This window comes from Fundulus heteroclitus, unplaced genomic scaffold (assembly GCF_011125445.2).
Source record: "Fundulus heteroclitus isolate FHET01 unplaced genomic scaffold, MU-UCD_Fhet_4.1 scaffold_44, whole genome shotgun sequence".
Classification (NCBI taxonomy): Eukaryota; Metazoa; Chordata; class Actinopteri; order Cyprinodontiformes; family Fundulidae; genus Fundulus; species Fundulus heteroclitus.
The window spans coordinates 1,455,661-1,469,646 of NW_023396857.1; the positions used below are offsets into that span (position 1 = coordinate 1,455,661).

Below are 13,986 nucleotides of genomic sequence, written 5' to 3' on the forward strand. Positions count from 1 at the left end.
TCTGAGTGTTTTACCGTCAGACAGTGAGAACAAACAGGAGGAAACTCCTAATCCACCGCTCAGGCTGTTAAATTCAACTTTCTGAGAATAAAATACATTTAAAGGCAGATTTGCTGGTAAAATCAGATCCATCAGAAGACTCAAATTATTCACCGTTTGTTTTCACGGTTAGAAGAGAAGTGAAATAGTTTGTAGTGTGGTTAGCAGGCGGCTGTGGTTCACATGGCTGCAATAAACTGTCGGCCATATTTGTAGTCCAGAAGCAGAAACGCCTGATCGATCGGCTGTAAGAGGATGAAACCAACCCTAACGAGGTGAAACACGTAAAGGTCCTAACGAGCTTCTGTGTAATCTGACACTCATTGAATCAGTCTGAAGGTTCTTTGGTTTTATTTGGAAGAACCCAGAGTGATGGAACATTAAAAAAGTTTAAACCTGATGCTGTGTTTGTCTCTCTGCCTTCCTGCATCTTCACATCAGGTTGTATCCCAGCTAAAACTTCTTTAAAGATAAAACAAGAAGTCTAAACTCTATACCAGCATCATGTGTATTCAGATTAAGATTTTAGAAATTTATTGGGTTCATGAACAGAACCAGAGCTGCTTAGTGTCCATTAATGGTCACTTTGTTGTTCCTCAGGGGTGTGTAGTAAGAAACTTGATTATTCACTGAAAGCTGATAAGATTTAAATGAGTCACATTGTGTCTCCTTTTCCCATGTTTAAATCATTTCCTGAAACCTTTATGAAACATCTTTGACACATTTTCATAAATTTAGCCTGACAGCTTGTGTTTCTGTCCCTCGCAGCATTCTTTCCATCTGTCGTCTTTCTCTTCTGACATCAGTCCACAGCTTCAGGCTGCGTCATTCATTTTAGCTTTGGACACATATTGGAGCTTAGTGACCCCTCAGACACCCTTATTAATTAAAAATGCACGGACCAGCCTGAGAGCTCAGACTAGCACACAACAAACAAGCTCCATCAAGCTTAACAGGTTACCCATAAACTAACAAGTGCTCACTGCAAAAACAGACCTAAAAATAAGTCAAATGTTCTTAAAATTTGTGTTTTTGTCCTAGATTTGAGCAAGTAAATATTGTCTGCCGATGGAATGAGTATTCTGACCCCTAAAATAAGATAATTAGACATCCTGCACTAGAAATAAGATGATGGAGATGAGTTGTTCCTATTTTAAGTGCAAAATTCTCATTCTATTGGCAGATCATCTTATTTAGCCGCTCAAATCAAGGACAGATACTCATTTTAAGAAAATTTTACTTAATTTTAGTTCAGTTTTTGCAGTGTGTGAATAATGTCTTATGTATTAAATCTGGGGCTGTTTCTGCTGTATTTACATCTGCTCACTCAGGTGATCAATGAGAGCTTCTGTGTTCAGACTATTCATCTGATCGATCAGGAGGCCCCGACACTGAGGGAGCACTAACCGCTGGATCGATGCCCGATTGTCGTGTCAGCCTGAATCAAACCTGAAGACTCCCTGCAGACGCTGCAGAGTCACACCGGCCACTTTAAACCTGATGAATGTGCACCAAAAGCAGTTCGTCTGAAAAGAGACGCGTTCATGCAGTTTGATGCAGCTTTGAAAAAGCGTGACAGACAGTAACAGCAGAGCGCTGATGTTTCCCTGCAGTAAAACCTGACCACAGCAGGAAGGCTTTACAGCAAAGTTCTCCAGATGGAAACCTGCTTTGGTTCCTCACAGCACCGACGTCTGAAGACCAAACTGTGGGAAAATGAGTGGATGATCTAAATCACTGAATGCACCTGAATCTGCCATGAAGCTCAGATTAAAACATCCAAACAGGAGAAAATCTTCTGCTGTTTTAAAGAACATTGAAGCTCAGATAATATTTTCTGTTAGTTTCTATATTTCTGTTTACGCTGTAGTTTTGGTTTTTGCCCACAGCGTTAGAGAAGTTTAAACGCTGGACTTCTTTGCACCAATCAGCTTCTTCTAAACCACTTTCACAGGTCTGTTACTTTTTACATTTGATTTTTGCAGAACTTTTCGCAGAATGTCAGGAGAAGGACGACGCGATGCTGGATTAATATACTTTCACGGTCACAGTTTCAGCTGCTCGTGTATATTTCTGTCTCCTTTCAGCGTCTCTCTGCTGGAGGATTTACAGTTTTCTGTCGGATCAGCCCAGAGCGCAGAGACACGCCCAGACTCTGATCCACTCCCGTTATGTTTCTCCTCTGATTTTCTCTCTTCAGCTCGTCAGATCAGCCATGGGAAAATACTGCAGGTCCATAAACAGCAGCATGTGTGGCCTCCTAAAGGTTCTGATGCTCAGGGCTACAGGTTCATCCTCCAGCTGCAAAAAGACGATGAACCTGAACCCAGGATCAGCGTCATCAGGAACGTGAACATCTACGAGGGACGATGCGGCTTCTTACACAATAACGCAGAAATGAAAACATTTATGAACACAGTAAAAACACAATCAGACAGACCGAGACAATAATGAAATGGAGCTCCAGGAGTAAATGTTATTTCTATTATTGTTATTATGGTAGTAGGTGATGTAAAGGCAAGGCTAATTTATCTGTATCACACATTTCAGTACAAAGTGCTTTACATGATTAAAATATAGGAAAATAAAAACAGAATAAAACCAAGATGGAATAAAATGTAAACAAAATAAATAATAGAAACTAAAAGCAAATATTAAAAACAGTTGGACTACAAAGTTGAATTAATGATGTTTCAGTAAAAAATGTTTAACTAGATAATCCTAAACAAATGTGATCTAATCTTGATTTAAAGGAACTCGGGCTTTCAGCACTTTTACAGTTTTCTGGGAGTTTGTTCCAGATCAGTGGAGCATAGGAACTAAATGCTGCTTCTCCATGTCTGGTTCTGGTTCTGGTTCTGGTTCTGCAGAGCAGGCTGGAGTCAGAAGACCTGAGTGGTCTGGAGGGTTGATGCCCTGATAACAAGTCTGTGATGGATTTAGGTGCTAATTCAGGGATTTATAGACTAACAGAAGGATTTTAAAGTCTATTCTCTGAGATCCAGGGAACCATGGAAGGACTTCAGAACCGGGTCCATGTTCTCTACGTTCTTAGTCTTAGTGGAAGGACTTCAGAACCGGGTCCATGTTCTCTACGTTCTTAGTCTTAGTGAGGACTTCAGAACCGGGTCCATGTTCTCTACATTCTTAGTCTTAGTGGAAGGACTTCAGAACCGGGTCCATGTTCTCTACGTTCTTAGTCTTAGTGAGGACTTCAGAACCGGGTCCATGTTCTCTACGTTCTTAGTCTTAGTGGAAGGACTTCAGAACCGGGTCCATGTTCTCTACGTTCTTAGTCTTAGTGAGGACTTCAGAACCGGGTCCATGTTCTCTACGTTCTTAGTCTTAGTGAAGACTTCAGAACCGGGTCCATGTTCTCTACGTTCTTAGTCTTAGTGAAGACTTCAGAACCGGGTCCATGTTCTCTACGTTCTTAGTCTTAGTGAGGACTTCAGAACCGGGTCCATGTTCTCTACGTTCTTAGTCTTAGTGGAAGGACTTCAGAACCGGGTCCATGTTCTCTACGTTCTTAGTCTTAGTGAAGACTTCAGAACCGGGTCCATGTTCTCTACGTTCTTAGTCTTAGTGAGGACTTCACAACCGGGTCCATGTTCTCTACGTTCTTAGTCTTAGTGGAAGGACTTCAGAACCGGGTCCATGTTCTCTACGTTCTTAGTCTTAGTGGAAGGACTTCAGAACCGGGTCCATGTTCTCTACGTTCTTAGTCTTAGTGAAGACTTCAGAACCGGGTCCATGTTCTCTACGTTCTTAGTCTTAGTGAGGACTTCAGAACCGGGTCCATGTTCTCTACGTTCTTAGTCTTAGTGGAAGGACTTCAGAACCGGGTCCATGTTCTCTACGTTCTTAGTCTTAGTGGAAGGACTTCAGAACCGGGTCCATGTTCTCTACGTTCTTAGTCTTAGTGAAGACTTCAGAACCGGGTCCATGTTCTCTACGTTCTTAGTCTTAGTGAGGACTTCAGAACCGGGTCCATGTTCTCTACGTTCTTAGTCTTAGTGAGGACTTCAGAACCGGGTCCATGTTCTCTACGTTCTTAGTCTTAGTGGAAGGACTTCAGAACCGGGTCCGTGTTCTCTACGTTCTTAGTCTTAGTGGAGGGACTTCAGAACCGGGTCCGTGTTCTCTACGTTCTTAGTCTCAGTGGAAGGACTTCAGAACCGGGTCCGTGTTCTCTACGTTCTTAGTCTTAGTGGAAGGACTTCAGAACCGGGTCCATGTTCTCTACGTTCTTAGTCTTAGTGAGGACTTCAGAACCGGGTCCATGTTCTCTACGTTCTTAGTCTTAGTGGAAGGACTTCAGAACCGGGTCCATGTTCTCTACGTTCTTAGTCTTAGTGAGGACTTCAGAACCGGGTCCATGTTCTCTACGTTCTTAGTCTTAGTGGAAGGACTTCAGAACCGGGTCCATGTTCTCTACGTTCTTAGTCTTAGTGAGGACTTCAGAACCGGGTCCATGTTCTCTACGTTCTTAGTCTTAGTGAGGACTTCAGAACCGGGTCCATGTTCTCTACGTTCTTAGTCTTAGTGAGGACTTCAGAACCGGGTCCATGTTCTCTACGTTCTTAGTCTTAGTGGAAGGACTTCAGAACCGGGTCCATGTTCTCTACGTTCTTAGTCTTAGTGGAAGGACTTCAGAACCGGGTCCGTGTTCTCTACGTTCTTAGTCTTAGTGGAGGGACTTCAGAACCGGGTCCGTGTTCTCTACGTTCTTAGTCTCAGTGGAAGGACTTCAGAACCGGGTCCGTGTTCTCTACGTTCTTAGTCTTAGTGGAAGGACTTCAGAACCGGGTCCATGTTCTCTACGTTCTTAGTCTTAGTGAGGACTTCAGAACCGGGTCCATGTTCTCTACGTTCTTAGTCTTAGTGGAAGGACTTCAGAACCGGGTCCATGTTCTCTACGTTCTTAGTCTTAGTGAGGACTTCAGAACCGGGTCCATGTTCTCTACGTTCTTAGTCTTAGTGGAAGGACTTCAGAACCGGGTCCGTGTTCTCTACGTTCTTAGTCTTAGTGGAAGGACTTCAGAACCGGGTCCATGTTCTCTAGGCTCTTAGTCTTAGTGAGGACTTCAGAACCGGGTCCATGTTCTCTACGTTCTTAGTCTTAGTGAGGACTTCAGAACCGGGTCCATGTTCTCTACGTTCTTAGTCTTAGTGGAAGGACTTCAGAACGGGGTCCATGTTCTCTAGGTTCTTTGTCTTAGTGAGGACTTCAGAACCGGGTCCATGTTCTCTACGTTCTTAGTCTTAGTGAGGACTTCAGAACCGGGTCCATGTTCTCTACGTTCTTAGTCTTAGTGAGGACTTCAGAACCGGGTCCATGTTCTCTACGTTCTTAGTCTTAGCGAGGACTTCAGAACCGGGTCCATGTTCTCTACGTTCTTAGTCTTAGTGAGGACTTCAGCACCGGGTCCATGTTCTCTACGTTCTTAGTCTTAGTGAGGACTTCAGAACCGGGTCCATGTTCTCTACGTTCTTAGTCTTAGTGAGGACTTCAGAACCGGGTCCATGTTCTCTACGTTCTTAGTCTTAGTGGAAGGACTTCAGAACCGGGTCCATGTTCTCTACGTTCTTAGTCTTAGTGGAAGGACTTCAGAACCGGGTCCATGTTCTCTACGTTCTTAGTCTTAGTGAGGACTTCAGAACCGGGTCCATGTTCTCTACGTTCTTAGTCTTAGTGGAAGGACTTCAGAACCGGGTCCATGTTCTCTACGTTCTTAGTCTTAGTGGAAGGACTTCAGAACCGGGTCCATGTTCTCTACGTTCTTAGTCTTAGTGGAAGGACTTCAGAACCGGGTCCATGTTCTCTACGTTCTTAGTCTTAGTGAGGACTTCAGAACCGGGTCCATGTTCTCTACGTTCTTAGTCTTAGTGGAAGGACTTCAGAACCGGGTCCATGTTCTCTACGTTCTTAGTCTTAGTGAGGACTTCAGAACCGGGTCCATGTTCTCTACGTTCTTAGTCTTAGTGGAAGGACTTCAGAACGGGGTCCATGTTCTCTAGGTTCTTAGTCTTAGTGAGGACTTCAGAACCGGGTCCATGTTCTCTACGTTCTTAGTCTTAGTGGAAGGACTTCAGAACCGGGTCCATGTTCTCTAGGTTCTTAGTCTTAGTGAGGACTTCAGAACCGGGTCCATGTTCTCTACGTTCTTAGTCTTAGTGGAAGGACTTCAGAACCGGGTCCATGTTCTCTACGTTCTTAGTCTTAGTGAGGACTTCAGAACCGGGTCCATGTTCTCTACGTTCTTAGTCTTAGTGAGGACTTCAGAACCGGGTCCATGTTCTCTACGTTCTTAGTCTTAGTGGAAGGACTTCAGAACGGGGTCCATGTTCTCTAGGTTCTTAGTCTTAGTGAGGACTTCAGAACCGGGTCCATGTTCTCTACGTTCTTAGTCTTAGTGGAAGGACTTCAGAACCGGGTCCATGTTCTCTACGTTCTTAGTCTTAGTGAGGACTTCAGAACCGGGTCCATGTTCTCTACGTTCTTAGTCTTAGTGAGGACTTCAGAACCGGGTCCATGTTCTCTACGTTCTTAGTCTTAGCGAGGACTTCAGAACCGGGTCCATGTTCTCTACGTTCTTAGTCTTAGTGAGGACTTCAGAACCGGGTCCATGTTCTCTACGTTCTTAGTCTTAGCGAGGACTTCAGAACCGGGTCCATGTTCTCTACGTTCTTAGTCTTAGTGAGGACTTCAGAACCGGGTCCATGTTCTCTACGTTCTTAGTCTTAGTGAGGACTTCAGCACCGGGTCCATGTTCTCTACGTTCTTAGTCTTAGTGAGGACTACAGAACCGGGTCCATGTTCTCTACGTTCTTAGTCTTAGTGAGGACTTTAGAACCGGGTCCATGTTCTCTACATTCTTAGTCTTAGTGAGGACTTCAGAACCGGGTCCATGTTCTCTACGTTCTTACACACATGTCCACCGTGTGATGAGTGCTGGAATAAATCAGTATTTAGTAATCCAGGCTCCTTAATTTTTAAAGTTTTTACTCATTTTATTTCCATATTTAATCACGTGTGAGTTTCGTATAACTTAATCGGCCTTCTTGGTAAAAAACGTGTGACCAAAGTTTCATCCTGTGGGAACTCCACTGGGTTTCCAGGTCTCCATCCTGGTGTGAAGCAGCAGAACATCTCCGCTCTCTGATCAGCAGCTGATCCGGTTCCTGACATTAAGGCCCATCTATGGAGAAAGTTCCATGTTTTGCTGATGAGGAACACATCATCTGACCTGCTGCTGCCTGACAGACAGACGCAGCTTTAAGATCCCTGGAATCACTCTGGTTCCTGACTGCAGCGCTGATCTACCAGCCAGGAAGCAGCAGCTCATCTGAGGACCATCAGTGACTGAAGACTTTATTATTTTACGATTATTATATTATTTTACTCTGATCACTTCCACACAGCAGGTCACTTCCTCTTTATTTATTTTATTCATCCTTCACTTCAACTAATGGAAAAACTAAAACAGACATTATGAAGCAGGCATGTTTAAAAGAGAAGCTCAAACAGAGTGTCAGGTTAATAAATGCATTATTAAAATTATGAGTTTGCATCTAAAACAAAATGCTGATAAAGACCTTAAGTCTAAAAAATAAATCCATCTATTTTCTAACACGTTTTATTAAAAATTAATCATCAGTAATTATTTTAATTTGTCGGTTTCAAACAAACATTTCAGGGCTTTAGTTATTTAATAGTTTCTGTGCTGCAGGGACCAATGGCTGCACAGCAGGTGCACCTTCAACCAATCACCCTGAGTGACGCAGTGTAAGTCCCGCCCCCTAAGACTGATTGGCTGGGCTGACAGTTCAGAAAAGCTCTGTTTGTACATTAAACTAATTCATGATTTATTTATTGAATTAAATGACTTTTGGTCTGAGGATCAGTGAGTGGGTGTGGCTAACTGCTCCTCCAGTTAATGTGATTGGTTTAAACTTTGCTGGCAGTCCAGGTGAGCCAATCAGAGGTTTAGGATCTGTTTGGAGGGACAGTTGGTGCACGCAAGCCTTTAACTGGTATTTTCCACATTTAATTTTTTAATGATGTATTTTGTAATCTTTGTTATTACAAATTTTATTTTAAAATGACATTTAATATTGTTTTTGTCCCCGATTGTTCTGCTCTGAACCAGGACAGACGACAGAAACGGAACCAGAAAAGGAGAAAAACCCAGAAAGTCTTCCTCATCTGCTGACGTCTGCTAAACAGGCCTCTGTCTGAGGAACCGCAGCTGATCGCATTGGACCTCTGCTCCTGAGCAGCAGAACCTGACCGCAGAACCGGTCCATCAGAAGCCGAGGGAACCTTCTGGGTCATCGGTGGAACGTTGGACCTTTGGTCCAGGAGGAGGTTTGAGGTGAAGATCTGACGTTCTTCTGACCCAGCCCAGCTGAAAACCTCTTCTCTCTGTCCAGCTGCAAAGCTCTAAGGCTGAAGGTTCTGGTGGTCCGGTAAACGGGTCACCAGAACCAGTGATGGGAGGAAGGAGCAGAACCAATCTGAGCGTTTTCATCTGGAGTTACTGAGAGTTTAACATGATTGGGTTGGACCTCAGCCTGTAGAGCTTCAGTTAAAACCTGAGATATGTGGAGCTCAGAACTACAGGGTGAACCCAGCAGAACCCAGCAGAACCTAACAGAACCGGGTTTAAGGAGTCCAGTCTGTGATGATTTGATGCAGAGACAGAAAGAGGAGAAAATGTTCCTCAGGCTGCAGATTTCTGCTCGTTAACATTCACAGGGAACAGTCGGGTCAACCGGGTTCCAGAACAGCGCGGTACCGGGTTCTCACCAGTACCGCCAGCAGATCTGACCCGGAACGCAGGATTCTCACACAGCTAGAGGGTTCTGGCTCGGCTGAAGTTTGGATTAAAGCCGTTTGTTGTGACGATGCTGGAGCTGCTCAGTATGTCAGAGCCGTCGCTCTGAGCTCATTAAGATTCTGCCGACACGACCCGCTCAGACCGTGGAGGCCGAGGACACACAGAACCGCACAGAACCACTGCAGAACCGCACAGAGACCCGCAGAACCACACAGAACCACTGCATAAACACACAGAGACCCGCAGAACCACACAGAACCATATATAACCACATAGAACCACTGCAGAACCACACAGAGACCCGCAGAACCCCACAGAACCGCACAGAGACCCGCAAAACCACACAGAACCGCACAGAGACCCGCAGAACCGCACAGAGACACACAGAACCGCACAGAACCACTGCAGAACCTCACAGAGACCCGCAGAACCACACAGAACCACTGCAGAACCTCACAGAGACCCGCAGAACCACACAGAACCACACAGAGACACACAGAACCACACAGAACCACGACAGAAAACCCGATAAGTCCCGATGACGCCACATTCTCATGCTGACATCACATAATGGCTGCACATCAGAACCAGAACCAGTCTTGTTATCAAGTTGCTGCACACAAAGGGAACACGGGTTTGGTTCTGATTTGCTCTCAATTAAGATGCTTTGCATATAAAATCTTTTCTCAGTTCTGGTCTCCACCACTGATGGTCATGTGATCATGATCACAGGTCATGTGACCATCAGGCCTTCAGGAGCTTTTCTGGGTGTGACCATCTGGGACCGACCCAGAACTTTATATTCCTTAAAGTTCCTCCAAAATGAATGAATGTGGATGTTCTAGTTTCAGACCTAAGAACCAGAGGTATCACAGCAGCAGGAGAACAGGGAGAACAGGGAGAACAGGGAACCTGGCTGGAAATTATAGATACACAGAACATAAACTAAACCCAACAGACACAAAGAGAAGCTGCATTTTAAAATAAGAGCTGGGTCTGAACCAGAACTGAATCCTGGTTGAATAGAACATTTCTCCCGCTGTTCTAATCGCATCGTTCAGAACCTTTAGTCCGTTAAACGTGACTTTAAAGAACTCCAACCTGAAGGCTTTCCTCGTGTTTCAGATTTAAAGAGCAAACATGACGAGCTCCCAGAGAGACGGCAGGAGGATCAATTATTGATCCAGGACTTCTCTGACATGACGGGAAAACTGCAGCTTCATGAAGACGATGAAGAGGAGGGGGTCTGGATTCTTCATCAGGACCACCCTGATCCTCAGGTTTCCCAGGTAGAACCAAACCTTCCTTCAGCTGAACGTCTCCGTTCCTGATTTAGGTCATTCTGACCTCCTTCATCCCACAGAGAGGCGTCACAGTGAACTCAGCTGCAGGGAAAGAATCCAGATTCAGAGGTAAACTGTTCACACTGGCTTTAGATAACCGGGACCGTCTGAAGTATTTATTCCCAGACCGTCTCGTCCTCCTTCAGCTCTCTGGGCCGCCTTGATTCCAGGATTCCTCCACTGGTGGCCGGTGAGGATCTGAACCTGAGACATCCACCGTCCTCCTGTCTATTCTCTGCTAAAGTGGAGATCTCCGTCTCATTACTGGAACCAGTGGAAACTGGGATCTGGCCCATCGTCCTGAGCAGGGCAGGTTTAGACCCTCAGGGCTACTTCTAACCGTCCCTGTCAGAGGAAAAGGTTCTGGCAGCTGAAGCCGACCCAGCGGGCCTTCACTGCACAGGCCTGATCATTCCAGGAGTTCCTCAAGGCCGTGTCTTTGAACCACAGATCTTCATCATTTCAGCAACACAACTAGCTTAAGGTAAAGCTAATTTCTAGTCTCCAGCTGTGTTCTCCCTCTGCTTTGGGTTCCACGTTAAACATCTCCATGAGAATCGAGGACCTGCTGGCGGTATGCTGACCTCCACCACTACAACCATCCCTCAGGATCACACAGCAGCTTCAGCGCCTTCCTGTTAGCGCTAACATCTTCTACTGATCACAGATCTCCTTCATGGCTTTGCTTCACGGTTCCTCTCTGGCCTCCTGACATGTTTTCCTCTCACCAGGCTGAAAACCTTCAGAGCTGCATTACAGACGACCTGGATTGCTCCTACAGCCAGAAACGCATCAGGGTGTAGATCCTGCAGCGGTTTTCTGGGTTCTCATCGTCTATTCGGGTCTACCTGAGATGTTACTCAGCATGTTGTCATGTTGGCAGAGATTAAAAAGAACTCTGGTGGGAATTAGATTGAAGGTAAGCTGAGTTAGACCCTGATTAAACAATAAAAACCCAATAATGATCTTAGTACACCAAGGAACTCAGCAAGGACCAGAATGGTGTCCTCAACCGGGATGAAGGTACTCCAAGGGAAGATCGGATCTGTTTGAGGAAGAGACCAGAACTCTAGACCTCCGTTTCAAGCTGCAGCCTGAAAACTGCTCAGATTTGTCTGGTTTCCTGGCCGTTAAACAAAGATGTCAGACAGCAGGTGTAAGACGAAGGAGAACTCTGCAGAACCGAGGTCCAAACGGTAAACAGGAAGAACCGAGCCCGGGTTCAGGCAGCGGGCGTTTTAAACCGTCTGACTATCAGAACCCCAAAGTCCAGCCTCCGGTTCTCCTGCACAGCCAATCCAGAGAAGATCTGGACCGGTACCCTTCACAGAACCGATGTGAGGGAACCTTTCTGGAGCTGAAGCGCAGATATGAGGACGGAGCTTTGGTATCCGGGCAGTTTTTGGCAGATTTTTACATCTAATCCCAAAGTTTCCTGTTTTCATCTGATCCAGAATGAGGATTCGTGTCAGAGAACTGAAACACTGATGCGTTTCATGGAAAACAAAGACTCTGCTCTATTTACCAAGGATAAGGAGCACTGATGCGTTTGGAGTTAAAGGGTCCAGCAGTGACACAGCAGCCTGGTTTCCCCGGATCAGCCTTTAAATATTTAAAATGTTGCTTCATCCTCCTAAAATGTGGCGCCTCAGCGGCTCTAAACCCTCAGCTTCCTGTCTCTGTGGCAGCCGTCAAAATAAGAGGGAGAAATGTGGAAAATGTTTGTGGTGGAGCTGTCAGAGTGTGGCTCACGCAGACGTCACTCTCCTCCAGGTTCTGACCCGTTACACAACACCACGGCACCGCGCGCACCAACAGAACCGACCGCAGAACCGACAGAAGGAATTAAACAGAACAAATCCCACCTGGTTCCTTTATCCCCCATCCTGACGACAGCGACGAGCCGACGGACACAGAGAGATGGAGGAGGAAGAGCAGCAGGAGGAGGAGGAGGAGGAAGAGGAGGATGGGGGGATGCCGTCACCGTGGAAACAGAGGGGAGGACGTCTCTGTGGATCTCAGGAAGCCGTCGTCACGGCGTCAGATCGCCTTCAGAGGGAAAAACCAGCTTCTGATCTCAGTGAATGCAGCCCTGAGTGAAGCTGCTGCTGCTCCTCCTCTTCCTCACCCCCCCCCCCCCCCCCCCTGTCAGCCTCATTAGCAGGAAGATGTGTGAAAACATGAGACACCCGGAGGAAACGTTACATTCCCGTCTCTGGCTGTGGCATCCTGCTGTCCTCCTCCCTCCGTCTGATGGAGGAAAACTGATTCATTTAATTACATGTGACCTCTGGGCGGGGGGGGGGGGGGGGGGGGGCAAAAACAGGAGAAAAAGTTCAAAGCTTCAAAATTTATATAAGGAAATGTGATTTTTTTTTCTAATTAGCCATTTAAAAACATTGACTCTCCACGTTTAAATCCACCTTCTAACCATAAATGGACCACAGGGCTCCTTCTAAGGACCCTGCTCAGTTTAGATCCGCCTGCAGGACGACATTCTGCATGGATTCAGCTGAAAGTCACTTCTGATGCAGATGGTAATCCTCTTCATTTTGTGCTCTTGTGCTGCCAGACCTCTAGAGAAACTTTGGTCCCAACAGGCAGTGATGGGAATCCTTGGATTTACTGGAAGCAGGCGTGTGTGGAGCGGACGGCTGAGGCCTCAGGGAGCAGCATCACAGCAGCTTCAGTCACAAAGTGGGTCTCTGGGTTTATGGTGATGCCTTCCTGAAGCTCAAACACTGCGTAAACTTTCATTAAAGTTATTCACCAGGAAACCAACGAGTTTAAGTGAGTTTGACTAGTTATGTAAACCAGAGAAGTGTTGAGAGAAATCTGACCAAATGTTGGTATTTCTGCACAGAAAGCTTTGAAGGTGTGGATGTTTTCCACTGTGAATATATTCACACACATACATACATACACACACTATATATATATATATATATATATATACATACACATACATACATACACATATATACACTATATATATATATATATATATATATATATATATATATATATATACACACATATATACAATTTGGACATATACTTAGAAACAACATTTTTTTTAGAATACTACAAAATCTATATATGCACATCGATCAAAAGCCAATCTGGCTGCCAATCTCTATGAATTAATCTCTATATATTTCTTTACAAGTAAATATAAGCTCCATCTATATCTTTCTATCTAAATACTTACTAAATACTATATACACAGGGAACATAGACATTCACTACTTTCTGCCACATCCAACATGGCGGTGAGGTTGACGTACAAACCTGCGCCCAATGAGGCGTCTACGTTTATAATGTCTGTTTCTTCTCTGGTCTGCTGGAGGAGCAGCTGATCTGCAGCTGGATAAACTCATGAGGAGGACCGGTTCTGAATCGCCCAATTACCCTACAGATTTACACATTTTATTTTACGAGTATCCCTGTTTTATTAAGAACTCTGCAGTATATTTTTCTCATCTCACCTGAATTTCTCCACTCAGGGACAATAAAGGATGTTTTTATTCTGTCGACAACAAATTCAGAGCGTTGCTCAGCAGCAACCCCAGAAATCCACAGGCACACAGATTTCAGCCGTTAGCCTAAGATGAGGAATAACGAAGAGAAATTAATAAATACTGAACAGGATTACTGATCGGTTCTCAGAACTCTGTCAGAGAATCTTTATTTGCAACGACAGATTAGAGATTTCTCCTGGATGGAGATACGGTTTGTGTTCTTCTGACCATGAAGGATCT

At 45.1% G+C, this 13,986-nt stretch overlaps 1 protein-coding gene across 2 annotated transcripts in view; it reads right to left on the minus strand.

Moving 5' to 3' along the window:
• arrb1 (arrestin, beta 1) overlaps nucleotides 1-12,357 on the minus strand; it is a 33,611-nt gene extending 21,254 nt beyond the window's left edge. For both annotated transcript variants that reach the window (XM_036131500.1, XM_036131498.1), the window contains exon 1: nucleotides 12,091-12,357. In XM_036131500.1, the coding sequence (XP_035987393.1) occupies nucleotides 12,091-12,110 (20 nt within the window). In that variant the 5' untranslated portion in view covers nucleotides 12,111-12,357. The remainder of the gene's footprint in view (nucleotides 1-12,090) is intronic.
• Between the last annotated feature and the right edge of the window lie 1,629 nt (nucleotides 12,358-13,986).